The sequence below is a fragment of the Gasterosteus aculeatus genome, chromosome 12 (genome assembly GCF_964276395.1).
Source record: "Gasterosteus aculeatus chromosome 12, fGasAcu3.hap1.1, whole genome shotgun sequence".
In the NCBI taxonomy this organism is placed as follows: Eukaryota; Metazoa; Chordata; class Actinopteri; order Perciformes; family Gasterosteidae; genus Gasterosteus; species Gasterosteus aculeatus.
In genome coordinates this window covers 24,790,751-24,806,963 of record NC_135700.1, presented here as the reverse complement: position 1 = coordinate 24,806,963, position 16,213 = coordinate 24,790,751, and the positions used below count along the sequence as shown (strand labels likewise).

Below are 16,213 nucleotides of genomic sequence, written 5' to 3'. Positions count from 1 at the left end.
TTGATTTTTTGTTGTGACGTTTGGGTCCTGCCTCTGCCTACACCCCGATCGTGACATTAGACATGTGCACTATGCACTTTATTTCTGTGTGTGTGTTAGTTAGTTAGTTAGTTCTGGACTTGAGACGCCTGCCTGATGGCAGGAGAAGAGTCTGTGCTGGTGACCCTGGTGGAGTAAATGTCCTGTAGTGAGGGGACGGCTGCTCCTGAGCTGTCCTGTTTATCACACGCTGGGGGGCCTTCCTGTCCTGCGTGCAGGGTCCGGACCACACGGTCATCGATGTGGTGATTCCGCTCTCCACCGCACCGCTGTAGAAGTTGCTGAGAATTTTGGTTTGCATTCCAAATTTCCTCGGCCTTCTCAGCAAGTACAGCCTCTGCTGGGCCTTCTCGGGGCCTTCGTTCCTCTCGAGCCGTCCGGAGGAACCGACCGTAGTTCAGGCCGGCCGGTTCCTCTCGAGCCGTCCGGAGGAACCGACCGTAGTTCAGGCCGGCCGGTTCCTCTCGAGCCGTCCAGAGGAACCGACCGTAGTTCAGGCCGGCCGGTTCCTCTCGAGCCGTCCGGAGGAACCGACCGTAGTTCAGGCCGGCCGGAGGGTTGTTGTTTCCGGTGAGATTTTAGTGTGTTGTTTCCGTTGTTAAATGATCTCATTTCTTAGTTCCTCAGGTCACATCTGGGCTCCTTGTAATCCTGATTGGTGTTGGACTCCTTTCAAAGTCTACGCTGCTGCAAAGGTTCCGCTGTACAGATTGATGCTCATTAGTGGCCTCATAATTAAAATGATTTATTTTTACTAGTGTTACTACTGTCAATTTGTTTGTACCTAATGTTATTCTCAAAGGAAGATATGTCGCCTGCTTCTATCAAATCCAAAAGTCAAACATTTCATTTGTCGTCCGTAAACGGTAACTAATGAGGGTTAATAAAGTGCTACCTAGTCCAGGTACAGTGGGTAGAGGTGTGTTTTAGCTGTAGAGGCTTTCTGCTGTCCTCATGTAGTTGGGCTCATCTGGACATCAAACCGGCGGCATGTTGTTGAGTGTTTAGCTTTCTGAGGAAACCAGTGAAGGAATTGGAGTTGTGACCAGTCGAGCTGCCGAGGTCGGATGGCGCTGGCAGGTCGACCTGCTACGAGGGAGGTGCAGTAGTCCAGACGTGATGACCACAGCGTTCTGAGTGAGACCTTTTCTCCTGCTGTTGTTCAGCATGAATCCAACGTGCTGTCGCTTTAATGTTGTAATCTCTACAGAGAAATAATATAATTTTTGTGAATTTAAGTATATTTGTGATTTGTATTGGTCCTTCAAGTTGATGACTTCCTCTTCTTCACCTGTTACATCTTCATACCCGGTTTTCTCTTTAATACAAAGTATTTCCATTATATTAAAGTGTACAAAAGCATGACATGGTACATGTTGTTATAACTTCACAAATAGTAGTAGTAGTACGTTGTGTAAATTGTGTATAATTCACAGTTTAAGTGATTCAATTTGATGTGAATTCATGCATCTATGAACTAATTAAACAAACCTCATATTACATAAACATATCAACAGAAAACACAGCACTCCCATTGGTGGAACCAGGAGTCAATTTTAGGATGAATTGCATCATTCTCTCCCTTCTCGCTCCTTGATTGGTCAACTGTCCCTTTGGCTGCCGCCTGCCGGCTTCTGATTGGCTCAGCCGGCACATTACCGTACATGGTAAAGAAGATTTCGCAATCGTCTCCTCCATGTTCCAAACAAAAACAGTGAGAGCTCAAACTCCGACGGATTAAACTCCCGTTTTCTACGGCAACTTTCTCCGCTTTGACGGATGGTCGAGTCCGCCGCCGCCCCGCGAAGGTAAGCGGTGTTTTTACTCGTTTGTGGGAGCGAAGATTAGCTTACGGTTAGCTTTAGCGGCTCGGTAGCATCGGGAGCTAGCTAACGTTAGCTGGTCGGCTCAACGCCTAGTGAGCGGGCACGAGCGAGAAAAGTGAAAATGTAGTTTTGTGTAGGTTGGAAAGGAGATTCGACTCATGAAATTGTCAGTGTTTGACGTGTTGGAACTTCACGCTGAGTAAGAGGACAGTAAATCATCTGTTGGCTGCTTCCGGTCTACTCAAAGTTAGAAAAAGTGCTGTGAAATACTGAATTGACTGAGCGTGATGTGGCTCATCCGGGTCACCGAGCGGTCTCTGGTATTAATGAGTTAGTCCGACACTATTTTAGCATTCTTCTTAGCCCTCGCGTGACAGGAGTTCCCCTCTCCGTCGGCACAAAAACAGCCGATGATGATGCAACAGCAGGCAATCGCTGGAGCTCTGCTGGTTTCCACCCGGAGTGCTTTCCCCTGCGCACCCAGCCGACCGGCTGCATAGCAACGCGTCGACCAATCACAGCGGCGTAGCTAATTGAGCCAGTAATGATCCTCCGCTGCTCTGATCACGTGGGAGCTGTTCGATCTCTATTACGACCACACGTTGAAGCTGATATTGCTCAACAACGACCAGACGTCCACTACGTCACTCTACATGACGTCACGTCAGGATGTTCAGTGGGTGGGGGGGGGTTAAACCTTCATCGATGGAACCAGGTCAGCGATGACTGCAGGCTAAATGCAGATGTACAGGAACATGTTTTGCTTTACTGTAAAGAGAAGTCTTATTTCCTGGTGAATAACAGAACTGTTGGTAGATGATAACGGAATGGAACATGTAATCGATTTATCTGGAGGTCACTAATGATTGATTGGTTGTCCTCCAGGCTCCATCGAGTTGAAGGATCTTCTGCTTCCTGGTTCATCCTCTGAGGAGACTCAGACCTCCGCACCTGAAGGCAGCACATCCTGATGAGCCGGCCGTCTCAGGCGAATCTCACCACACACGAGCACAGCGGTGCGAGCGTCATCCAGAATCAGGCCTCCTCCTCGGCCTCCTGCTTGCAGCGGGTCCCCAAGCTCCTCCCCTCAGCTGGCGGCGGTAAGGCCCCGCCCCCCAGCAAGATGAAGAAACCTTCGGCAGAGAAGGACAGCGACGAGTACCGCCAGCGCCGCGAGCGCAACAACCTGGCGGTGAAGAAGAGCCGCATGCGCAGCAAGCAGAAGGCGATGGACACGCAGCAGCGCGTCAACGAGCTCAAGGAGGAGAACGAGCGCCTGGAGGCCAAAATCAAACTGCTGAGCAAAGAGCTGAGCGTGCTCAAAGACCTCTTCCTGGAGCACGCCCACAACTTGGCCGACAACGTGCAGCCGCCCGCCGCCCCCAGCCCCGCCCCCAACGCCGCCAACGGGGGGCAGTGAGGGGGGCGGAGCCAATAGGGATGTTTTGACCCGCCGCTGCTTTTTCTGTCAAGTCTTGCTCGCGTTCTTCTTCATCACTTTGAGTTACTCGCATTTAATACAATCTTCCTGGATCATTTGCAAAAAAAATGCTTAGCCTGGGGTTCTGACGTATCTACAGATCTTTTATTCTAATTTATTGATTTCAGTCTAATGTGGAGTGAGAGTCCAATGAACTCTGATCCAACAGAACATGTTGATCCATGGATCGGTCGATTGATCGATCGCAGGGACGTGATAAATCCGGGACGTCTGCAGGAACCAGAACTCTCCTCCTCTGAGCCCCGTTTCACTCTAGTCCAGATGGAAGACAATGGGTCTTCTTTTTTTACAGTTGTGTTATCTGTTGTACTAGTGTCTGGTCTTCAAAGCTGTTATCAGTCCGTATTTATACAGAAGTCCTTCACTAGTGGGATGTCTGGACTTCTTAAAGAATCAACCTGAAAACGCATCCATACTGATCAATCCAGAAGTCCACCTCCAGTTTAGAGCCCCCAAAGAGACCCTGAGACCCAGTGCAGATATCTGGTGATGGATCTTCTTCATTAAATGTGACCTTAAAGTCCAACTGATTTTGATGGTTTCGGGTTCTTCGCCTTTCAGTCATTCGAGAGGACATTTTGATAACATCAAATGTGCTGCACACCACAGAGGGGCGGGGCTTACAACCATGTGATGTCCCTGTATGATGTCTGTCTGAGTCCTGCTGCTCCAGAGCTGCACCAAGTTCTAAGAGGTTCTTTGGATCCACTGGGTTGTTGTCCTTCATTTAATAACAACTTCCTGTTGGAGGACAAACGCATGGAGCACGTGGTTCTGTATGAACGTTGTTCTACCGTATGATAGTACAACGTTGGTATGAACTTTGTACTAGCGTATAAACGTACTGACCTGCTACCGTTGTACTGGTACAACAACGCGTTGTACTAGTACAACGGTAGCATGACTGTTGTATGACCGTTTTTCTAGCGTGGTGTTTTCTACTCCTCCAGCAGCATGTGTGTTGGTGGAACGTTGTAGTCGGTTGTGTGTTTTCTACTCGTCCACCAGCATGTCCCCGACAGACTCTGCATGATGTTTCGTCCGTCTGAATGTTGCTGGGCAGCATTTGTTTGTCGCTCAGCTTTTTTATATCACAGGAATCTGGGTAATGTGCATTGTAAATTAAAATTCAGTACATTTTAAGCCAGCGTTTGTCTTTATTTCCCCATGTTGAGTCTTTAACGGGTTTAATATGAACTTTATTAAAAACCGATTCAAATGAATCTCCAGTATCTTTACAAACCTTCCTAAATGTGGCGCCAATAGAACCGTCGTCAGGTACCATTAACACCTACTTCTGCTCCTTCATGGTCATCAGAACCAGAAGCTTCATTACAGGTGCAACTACTGTGTGTTTATGGTTCTGTGCTTTAGTGTAAGCAGGCGTGTCTCTTCCCACAATGCTTTGCTCTCTTCCTCCAGATACTACTAGACTACTCACAGTTACTTGAATCATTCTGTCATATAGTCTCATGTATTATACATTGTTCATTCTGTACACATGACGTCATTGTAGTCTGTCCACCAGGAGACGGATCCTCCTCCGACCTTCTCACTGAGGTTTCTTCCCTTGTTTCCCTCATGGAAGGTTTCTTCATGTTTCCTGTGCCGGTGGGTTTCGGGGCCGAGGATGTCGTGTGTGTTCAGACTGTAAAGCCTGAGGCTAATTTGTCATTTGCGATTTTGGGCTCCACAAAATAACATGAATTGAATTGAATTGAAGATCCACAGACATGAAAACGTTTGGATCTTCAAACATTAAAATGAGCGATGGTTTGTTCTTCGCTTTGTTTAGAATCCACCTCCTCTGAGAACCTGGCAGAGAGCTTCTCACAGCAACATCTGGAACACATGTTCTCTTCAAACACACACAGCTTTCTGCACACGCACAGGTCGTACACACTGCTCTCCTCGCTCTCAGTACTACCATCGCATCATAATACCACGTACGGGACCACGCAGCGCTCATTGAAACGGATGAGGAACTCCATTAATCCGTGATACTCGAATCATTAAATCTTTCAACAGAAATGAATGTTGGAGTGATACCTGAGTTCTTCCTCCTCCTCTTCCTCTCTGTGTAAAAGCAGAGCTTGACTGTTGTTCACAATGAGGATCATTTGACCTTTGACCCCCCCAAGTGTGTTCTCTCCGTCTTGGCTGCATTTTTCTTGCCTTCTACCAGAAGACCTTCCGTTGCCATGACAACAATTATGTGGGGCTAACCCTGCCCATCAACATCCAGCTGTGTGTGTGTGTGTGTGTGTGCGTTCACACAGGATTATAACTTCCAGCTGTACACGCTGCAGCTCCAGATGACCCGGAGCCAGAGAGATAGAACATCTAATGTCCTCAATCGATCAATACGATCAATACGCTCAGTGTCCATTGGGACAAGACGTCTTCCTCCACAAACTCAGACTGGAACCGGGACCAGTATCCTGCCTGAGATCAACTACAGCCGGCAGGTCCTGCTCGTCGCCTGGCTCCGTGCCGTCTCACCCGTCTCACCTGTCCCACCTGCTGAGACGTGAGCAGGAGGAGGCCAAAGGTGAAGATGCCTCCGATCGTAGACGCTGCAGGACCTCCACATATCTGTAAGTACTCAGAGAGCGAGTGATTGACAGGTTAGGGCGTTGCTTGTCAGGAGGAATTATGGGAGCAGAAGTGAGATCTTCTCTCCTGATTCCTGGAGGACGTGATCACGTCACTTGGCACCGCTGCTGATTTATTCCACATTTCACAGCTCATAAACGAGATGGACCCTAGCTCAAATGGGAATGTCCTCTCTGAGAGGATCTGGAGACACTTCATGTCCACCAATACGTCTGTGTAAGACATGTCCACCAAGACCTACGAATATTCAGAGTTGGACACTTTCCACGGGAATTAACTGGTAATTTGGGAGTAATTTGACGGCATTTGCTTTGTCATATAACAACATTTTGTTTTGTCATAAGCAGATATGAAAAAAAAGTCGTTAGGGTTTGCAAAGAAACAGCGCGCGCTGCATTCCAAACATCTTTAAAATAGTTTGAATTGCGTTTTTATTGCTCAGCCTTTCATTTGCAGTTTATGATCAGTTGGACTCTCGCTTCGTGATGGAGGAGGAACAGGGACATGTTTGTCCCTTTGAATGGTGGGAAACCACTGGAGGTGATGCTGTACTTCAGTGTGGACGTACATCTGCTCTCACTGCTGTCACAGGTCAGACATAAAGGTATTATTATTAAATCATACATCATATCATACATGCTGATCTGCTCACCAGTGTTCTCATTTACATTTAAACTCCCTGTTATGTGCTTTTGTAAAAACACTTTTCTAGATATTCTGTAATTCAATAAACGCTGTTATACGTGTGTCAGACTTTGATCCCGACCTCACGAGTCACAACATTTAATTGTGCGCATTTGCTTTTTATTAAGTTAATATTCTCTAATGTCGACGTCATTGAGTCCAATCAGCTCATGTTTTATCTTGAAGGGACACAATCTGCTTGTGTGGTTCTATTCCCTCTGCTTCGTCTCATTTATTACCTTATTTAATGCCAGCATCACATCACATCACATCACATGTCATTTATCTGACGCTTTTATCCAAAGCAACTTACAATAAGAACATTTCAACCATAAGGACACAAACTCAGAAGAACAAGAAACAAGAAAGTGTGATTTCATTAAATAAGCCGATGTACAACTTGCTGTAGATAAGAACCATTATAAGTCCAATGTAAGTGCTGCAGTTAGTTAGTGTGTTAGTGGAGGTAGAGTCTGAAGAGGTGTGTCTTCAGTCTGAAGATGTGAAGGCTCTCTGTGGTCCTGATGTCTTCAGAGACCTCCTTCCACCATTTAGGAGCAGGACAGCAAAGAGTGGAGATCTAGTCGAGTGTTTTGCTCTCAGTGAGGAGGAACAAGCAGTTTATCACATGCAGAGCGGAGAGTGCGGGTCGGGATGTCGGGTTGGACCAGGTCCTGGATGGAAGCTGGACCCCATCCATTCACAGCATGGTACCTGAGCACCATGGTTAGAACTGGATGAGCCACCGGTACCAGTGAAGAGAGCGGAGGAGAACTTAGGAAGCTTAAAGACCAGTGGACCACGTCCTCATTGAGGTCATCAGAGGTCCGTAGTCACGAGGCTCTGATCTGAGAGAGAAGGAACCCGCCAGGACGGACCAATCAGGATCCTGTATTTACTGTCCAACTTCCGTCCCTCTCAGCTGACGCATGTCCCCTGATGGACGCAGCCAATCAGTTCCCTGCTCTGTGGATGACATCACAGCTGTGAAGAACTGCAGCTACGTCACAGCGTCCTCACGAGAAGCTCCGTGTCCGACGTTATTCATCCGCTGTTATTGATCAGCGATCTATTCATCAGATCAATCAACCAATGAGGATCAACTGGAACTTCATTTAACTTCATATTGGTTACATCTTACCGCACACACACACACACACACACACACAGTGCTGTCTGGACTCTGGACTGGGTCGGAGGTGAAATCTCTCAGACTGATCAGACAAACAGAGCTCCTGACCTTTGACCTTCACAGGGAGCTCTGGTTGACCAACAGTCCAGCAGAGGCCTTCAGAGGCTCCTTAAGGGACCATTTGTCTCTCATGACCAACGACTTTGAACCCGTCGGTGGACTTCAACACCACCTCTACACACGTATGTGGGCCAATAGACAGGCTGGTTTGTGGTCATGTGACCTTCCTGCTCTGTAACTGCACAGATGAATTATGGGATTGGATAATTGCTTGATGTCGTCTCAGCGGCCCAGCAGGAGGTGGGTTAGCGCTGCAGCTAACGCTAGCATTGGGAGGAAGTCTCACATGAGACTGATGAGGTCACATGATTCACTGCATCCTCATGCTCACAAATCACAGAGGACCAGGTCAGTTTCTATCAGATGCTGCAAGGAATCCTGGGACGCGTCAGAGTGGGATCAATAACAACTATATAACCGTGGTGACGATAATGAAGAACAACAACATGTGACATGTGACCAACAACAACAACGAGGTCTCATGAAGACAGAGAACACAGCAACGTTATTAACCCTCAACTGGACCCCCCATGTGTGTTTGAGGCAGCTGTTTAACCCCAAACCAGCAGAGACCAGGTCTAGGTGGGGGTCTGCTGGCCTTCGGGTTGATGACTGCCCAGGGACCTTTGAGCAACACTTGAGCGTGTCGCTCATGTGACCTCTACTCGCCTGTCTGTCCTGACGAGTTCAGCGGTGGGGGCTAAATGTTACCTCATAGTCTCTTGGGGTGTGTGTGTGTGTCTGTGTGTGTGTGTCTGTGTGTGTGTGTGTGTGTATATGTCTGTGTGTGTGTGTGTGTGTGTGTGTGTGTGTATATGTCTGTGTGTGTGTGTGTGTGTATATGTGTGTGTATTTGTGTGTCTGTATGTGTGTGTGTGTGTGTGTCTGTGTGTGTGTATATGTCTGTGTGTGTGTGTGTGTGTGTGTATATGTCTGTGTGTGTGTGTGTGTATATGTGTGTGTATTTGTGTGTCTATGTGTGTGTGTGTCTGTGTGTGTGTGTCTGTGTGTGTATGTGTGTGTCTGTGTGTGTGTGTGTATATGTGTGTGTGTATGTGTGTGTCTGTATGTGTGTGTGTATATGTGTGTGTGTGTCTGTGTGTGTGTATGTGTGTGTCTGTGTGTGTGTGTGTGTGTCTGTGTGTGTGTGTGTGTGTATATGTGTGTGTGTGTGTGTGTGTGTGTGTGTGTCTGTGTGTCTGTGTGTGTGTGTGTGTGTGTGTGTGTGTGTGTGTGTGTGTGTGTGTGTGTAGCCATTCAGATCCACCAGCCTGAGGTGGTGATAATCTCAGCCAATCAGGTCAAAGGAGGGATGGACGACGTCCAAGTGGAGACATGAAGGTCAGACTGGGTAAGGCGGCTCCTGCTCTCTGATTGGCTCACAGTTTTTAACCCTCTGATTGGCTCAGTGTCCCTGAACGCATCGCGACCCTCACAGTGGTCTTTATCTGTGCATAATTCACCTATAACATCTCGTCGTTTCCTCTCATCTATACTGATCACTGATTGGTCAGCGCTGACAACCTGAGTAAACTACCTCAACCCATCAATAATAATAACATATAAGTAGTAATGGTGAGTTACTCTGCGTCAGTAGAGGAGGAGGAGACGTGATGTTCACATCAAACCAGATAGTTTCCTTCTCAGAGCTGCTCTTCAGTCAGGTTAGTCATCAGATTACATCTGATGATTATAACATAGAATAATCTTCTTCTTCTTCTTATTGGGCGGCGTGTTGTGATGATATGAGATCTTTAACCGTTCTGAAGGGAACGATGGTCCACCGGACATCAACACCTTCTCCTTCTACCTCTACTTCTCCTTCTCCTTCTCCAACTCCTTCTTCCTCTCTCTCTTCTTCTCCAATCTCCAATTGTCTCAATCAATGAGCATTAAAGCACATCATGGCCGACAGATGGAAGTGTGGACGTTACTTTTCGCTCGTCGAAATTAAAGACAGAAATGTGGTGAGTTGTAACTTCTGTGCAGGTGCAAAGAAGATCCACATCTAAGAGAAGCGATTCAAACCTTCCTGTTGAGCGACGCGCTTAGACAAAGCTGGACTCTGGAGGAAACAAATGTATCTACAGAGCTGCTAAGAGAAAATCAGGAATCAGGAAACATTTGTTTGCCAAAATATGTCAAACATACAAGGAATTTGTCTTGGCGGTTAGTGCGCGACAGTAGACAGACAAGACAGCAGTGCACAAGTAATAAAATAACGTAGAATGAAATGCTAATGCAATGGGTTAGTAGAATAAGGCTAAGGCTATGGGTTAGTATAAAACAAGGGAATAAAGTTACAAATTTTAAATATTAAAAAGTTATAAAGAAAAACATTAAGCATAAAGTGCACTAACGAACAAGTAACAGACAAGAGACAAAGTGACGAGTGACGACAAAGTGATGAATAACAGTTATAGTGGCATGTGCAGTATGAGGGGGAGTGACCGGTGGAGTGTTATAGTCAGTCAGTGGGGGACCGGCTCTGTTGATGAGCCCGACTGCCGACGGGAAGAAACTGTTGGTGTGGCGGGAGGTCGTAGTCCTGATGGACCTCAGCCTCCTGCCAGATGGAAGGGGCACTAACAGGTTTTGTCCGGGGTGGGAGGGGTCGGCTACCATCTTTTTAGCTGCCTCAGAGACCTGGAAGCGAACAAGTCCTGCAGGGACGGCAGATTGCAGCCGATCAGCCTCTCTGCAGAGCGGATGACACGCTGCAGCCTGCCCTTGTCCTTGGCTGTGGCTGCAGCGTACCAGACGCTGATGGAGGAGCAGAGGATGGACTCCATGATGGCCGTGTAGAAGTGGACCATCATCGTCTTTGGCAGGTTGAATTTCTTCAGCTGCCTCAGGAAGAACAACCTCTGCTGAGCCTTCTTGGTGATAGAAGCGCAGGGCTGTCAACGACGTCATCGCTGAGACGCTGCTTGTACCTTGGAATTTGATCTATGAATTTCTGAGACCTGAGGCCGAACTGAATACAATATCCGCCCAACTTCAGATGAAAGGCATCAGTGAACAGGAACACCAGCAGCATTGTGTTGTGATGAAGCCACTTCCTGTGACATTCTGCAAGGAGAGGACAACGGAACCCTCGGGAGACGTTGACGTCTAAGACTGTGGGACACCTTGAAATCCTTGATGGCCGACCAGAGGCAACTGTTCCTGTCCGATCAATAGCTCAGTTTATCTGTGTCTAGTTAATGTGAAGTATTTATAAGCGCAGGTCAATTTAGTAGTGACTGCTCTGTAGTCAGATTCATGCTATATGCAAATATGCATGTTGTATAACACGCTGGTTTTAATACTCTTATTCACGTATTTCAGGCAATCAAAACAAGATGTGCACGTGTTCTTGAGGACAATGATGCTCTACTGGCTGCTGCAACACAAGTTCAAGTTCCGTTGGCTGCGTGACCCGGAGAGGAAGGACCTGGTAAAAGCAAGTCGAGTAGCAGAATGCAGAAAACATGTCCCAGAGCAGGAGGAGCACCCAGGGGAAACGGCAGCATCATGCCGGCCATCTACCAAAGAGGACGACGCCTACGTCTCTGCTGAAAATCAACCAGGAGCCACAAGGACGGACGCTGTGAATCAGTTTCCATTAATAAAGAAAGTATCACTTAAATATGATGCAGCACTGATTCTCTCTCCAAAGAGGAATCGGCTCTCAGATCTAATGTTTGAGAAGCTTCTCCTCTTGAGGTCAATAACTGGTTTGAGAGCGAACAATGTTCTCCTGGTCAGAGGTGAGACTTGTCAGCTCATTTTAACGCTTGTTGAGAATCTCATCTATTTTTAACTTTCTTTCTATTCTTTCTATTCTTTTCCTTGCGAGGAAAGTTTGTTAAACCTGTTTGTTTTGTTAACCGTTTGTTATATCACGTATTCATTTATATGCAGCAACCTTTGTTTTCTCTTTAAATTAGTATTCACACTGAAGGCCAATCACGTTTATTTCCTTGGGCCAAATGTGGTTGACTGAGACAGTTATTTTGTATTAAGTAAAAGGGACTTTTGTTCTACTGCTTGATTTGAAGGCCTGTTGCCCTGTTGATTAGTCAGTCAGCGGGGGTCCGGCTCTGTTGATGAGGTCTTAGTCCTGATGGACCTCAGCCTCCTGCCAGATGGAAGGGGCACAGACAGGTTTTGTCGGGGCGAGAGGGGTCGGCTACCATCTTTATCGCTGCTTCTTGCTCCTGGAAGCGAACAAGTCCTGCAGGGACGGCAGATTGCAGCCGATCACCCTCTCTGCAGAGCGGAGGACACGCTGCAGCCTGCCCTTGTCCTTGGCTGTGGCTGCAGCGTACCAGACGCTGATGGAGGAGCAGAGGATGGACTTCATGATGGCCGTGTAGAAGTGGACCATCGTCGTCTTTGGCAGGTTGAATTTCTTCAGCTGCCTCAGGAAGAACAACCTCTGCTGAGCTTCTTGGTGATGGAGCTGATGTTCAGCTCATGTATTAGAGGTGGAAACCTGCACAAAGAGGCCTCCAACGCCACTCTGAATTATCGCGCTATCCCCAGTGTCGTCGCCATGGTGAGGTAAATCTGGTGGCCTGTGTGAGTCCAGGACGAGCAGTAAGAGGACCAGTTGGCTCGAGGCAGAGGGGCTTCGGCTGATGTGCCGGGCGCGCCCACCTTGTGGGGGGTCTGCGCTCTCTGGGGCTCTGCTGCTCCCGGATCCTCTGCCGCAGTCTGGCACCGCGGGGTCCCCGAGTACCATGTGCGACCACTAGGAGGCACTGCAGGAGGTGGTGCACAGGCTGTGTACCACACACACACAGTACACACACACACACAGTGTCACACACACACACACACACACAGTGTCACACACACACAGTATACACACACACACACACAGTACACACACACACACACACACACAGTATACACACACACACACACAGTACACACACACACACACACACAGTACACACACACACACAGTGTCACACACACACAGTACACACACACACACACACACACACACACAGTACACACACACACAGTGTCACACACACACAGTATACACACACACACATTACACACACACAGTACACACACACACACAGTGTCTCACACACACACAGTATCACACACACACACACAGTGTCACACACACACACACACACACAGTATCACACACACAGTACACACACACAGTGTCACACACACACACACACACACAGTATCACACACACACAGTATCACACACACACACAGTGTCACACACACACACACAGTACACACACACACACAGTATCACACACACACACAGTATCACACACACACACACACGCTCCATTAGTGCGTTTCGTTGTGTCTCTAGTGGCGATGGAGCTGCAGTGACTCCGCTGGTCGTTGCATCAGCAGGTTTTGAAACTTCTCGGCGAACAGGTCGAGACACACACACGCACACAGACACACACACGCGCAGACACACACACGCGCCGACACACACACGCGCAGACACACACACGCGCAGACACACACCCTTACACGAGGCAGGCGCTCCACGGGGATCACTGAGGGGGGGGGCAGGGGGGTGTTGAGCAACAGCAGCGAGCCGAGCGGGCCGAGCGCCACCCTTCACCCAGTTTGTCTGCTCTGTGATTGGCTGAGGATGTCGGGGGGGGGGGCGACCTCCTCTGAGCCTGACCAACGCACACTTAGATTGACACGGGTGTATTACTGTACAAAGTATCACGGTAAAATCTAGTATTAATGTACAATCCAAAGGAGAAGGATACAGTGCAGTAAGTGGATCTTCTGCTTCTCACAAACGCCAGCTGGACTTTTTAGTCAAGTATTTTAGTCAAGTATTTTTTAAAAATCCAGATGATTTCTGTTTATAGTCTTTCATTTCTGTAATTCGCTGCATTCTTATTCTCCGAGCTCCACCCGTCGTCGGCTACAGGCAGGATATAAACCCCCACCCTGCTAGCAGGGAACCGAACCTGCAGGACGACACACAAGGTCTTTTTTACAGGCGTGCAAGCAGGAGCCTGCCGTTAGCAGCCAGCACCTGAATGACAGCAGTACTAGCTACTGACCCATTGACCCGTTGACCTGTTTACCTGTTGACCAGTGGCGGCTGGTCCATAGAGGACCATGCGGCGCGGCCCCACTGTGAGCCCAACCAAAAAAATGTATTTATTCCATGTCTCAGCTGAGTTCGGGGCAGGTCCCAGAAGGGTGGTCTAAGAAGCCGTTTGGCCACTGATAAATGACATGTGATGTAATATAATGTGATAATGCTTTAGGTCAACAGCCATCAGCATGTTCGCTGCTTCATGTGACCCAGGGTCAGATTACAGGTGTGGATACGGTCAACAGATCAACGTGTCCTCTGGTACACAGCGCCTGTCAATCAAAGAGACACAGGGAGCATCACGCACACACAGGCGATGACCGGGATCTAGACCGATGACGATCATCAGGAACATTCTTCTCCACTATGAAGGACCAGCTGAAAACTTCAGGACGAACTAAGGAGAATATCACAACGTGAAGTATCCCACACGGATCCCTGTAGTCCTGTAGAACAATCAGAGCTCAGATCCTGGTTCTACTCTACCTCCTCAGAAGGCCTCTGCGGGGGGGGGTCTATCCAGAGTTTGCAGGCCATCCATCAATTGTCCTGTCCTCCCCTCGCAGCTTAGAACCCTCCCACCCTCCTTATCTGATGCTCTGTATGTATTTTTATCTTCTCTCCAGAAACTGATACAGCGGTTGTGAAACAGCTGGCGAGTTGACTTGTCACTGGACGGGCGGTCAAACTGCCGGTTCAGCATGGTGGATGTTGGAGGTCAATGAAGCCTCGTCACGGATCTTCTGCTCGCTGTGACCACCGACCTTCCGACACGTCTCCTAACAGAGATCCATCATGTCCACCTGGCTGCTCAGTTTTACCAGTCCGTGTCTCCTAGACGGGTTCTTCTTCTTGTGTGAAACTCTATGAGACCAAACGTGTTCCTCATTCTGTTTGACTGTTTAACCACCGGGCTCGGACCTGTACGGGTTTGTGGGCCATTTGGTACTGAGACGCACAGAAAGAATAAATGACTAATAATTCATAATTAAAGGATTCTTTAGCAATTACATACCCTTGTCCCTCTTGGCACATTTCAAGACACTTGAAAAAAAACGTAAGCCCACGAGCCGGCTAAAATGGCGAAATACATGTTTGGAGAGCATCGACTGGAACCATAGATTCTCCTCCATTACAAAGGAACATTATAGACAAACACTAGGACCACCTAAAACCTCCTCCCTCATCACATGAACCTAGTAGACAACACTAGACACATCTAGAACCTCTCTTGTCACCATATGGACCGTGTAGACATAAACTAGAACCGTTTAGTCCTTCATTTGTTACCATATGAACCTCATGGAGGAAGACTAGAATCTCCTAGAACCTGCTCTGTTATCATATGCACCTTGTATATGAAAAATATAAATATGAAAAAACACTAGAACCACCCGGTCCATCTAGAACAGGGGTGTCAAACTCATTTCCGGTTCGGACCAAATGCTGCCCACTTTGATCAAAAGCGAGCCAGACCATTAAAATCATAGGGAGGGGTGGCGCTGACGACCCAGAACCAGCTAGAACCTTCTCTGTTACTACAGGAACTTCATAGACAAACACTAGAACCTCTTTTGGTACCACATGAACCTCGCAGACGAAGACTGGAACAGGTTTATATTCTATTTAATGAAAGTTCCGTATTTTCTTCACTGACCAGATCCATTTGCTCAGCTTAATTAATGTATTGATTGTACTACTGTGTACCACCATTTTGAAACGTTCTTTTGTGGGCCGTTTGAGGACATTTCAGCTTTCAAACATTTGACTCTTTGTCAAAATCAACAGGAGTGATGTCACACGACAAACACTGAAAAAACACAGCAAACTGGAATTTGTTCTATCAAGAGGAAACTTTCAGCTTCAACGCACCAACATCGAGTGTTGAGAAAAAAAGTCACAGTAGGAAGTCCGAAAAAACTGCAGGTTTGAAGCCCCGCCCTGCTAACACATCTGGACACCTCCCCAGGCAGGTCAATGACCGGAGAGAAGACTGAGGCTGTTTTGGTTTAGAAATAATATCAGGGTCACCTAAACCTCAGTCACTCTACATTCAGCTGTTAGAGGCATGATGGGTCACCTGATGGGTTAACTGATGGGACACCTGATGGTTCACCTCATGAGTCACCTGATGGGTTAACTGATGGGTTAACTGATGGGACACCTGATGGTTCACCTGATGGGTTAACTGATGG

The 16,213-nt window shown here is 47.7% G+C and overlaps 1 protein-coding gene and 1 long non-coding RNA gene across 2 annotated transcripts; both read left to right on the top strand.

The window, feature by feature from the left end:
• Positions 1-1,676: 1,676 nt before the first annotated feature.
• On the top strand, positions 1,677-4,509 carry cebpg (CCAAT enhancer binding protein gamma). The gene is made up of 2 exons (XM_040204440.2): positions 1,677-1,847; positions 2,751-4,509. Exon 2 carries the CDS (start codon positions 2,836-2,838, stop codon positions 3,283-3,285), a length of 450 nt encoding a protein of 149 aa, XP_040060374.1. The 5' UTR covers positions 1,677-1,847; positions 2,751-2,835; the 3' UTR covers positions 3,286-4,509.
• Positions 4,510-13,574: 9,065 nt separating this feature from the next.
• On the top strand, positions 13,575-15,028 carry LOC144385378 (uncharacterized). Its single transcript, XR_013451638.1, has 2 exons — positions 13,575-13,683; positions 13,823-15,028. It is a non-coding gene; the product is annotated as an uncharacterized LOC144385378 (long non-coding RNA).
• The last annotated feature ends 1,185 nt before the right edge of the window (positions 15,029-16,213 follow it).

Bases quoted from the DNA above. Each gene is read 5' to 3' on its own strand.
- cebpg (XM_040204440.2), top strand. From the start codon at position 2,836: ATGAGCCGGCCGTCTCAGGCGAATCTCACCACACACGAGCACAGCGGT.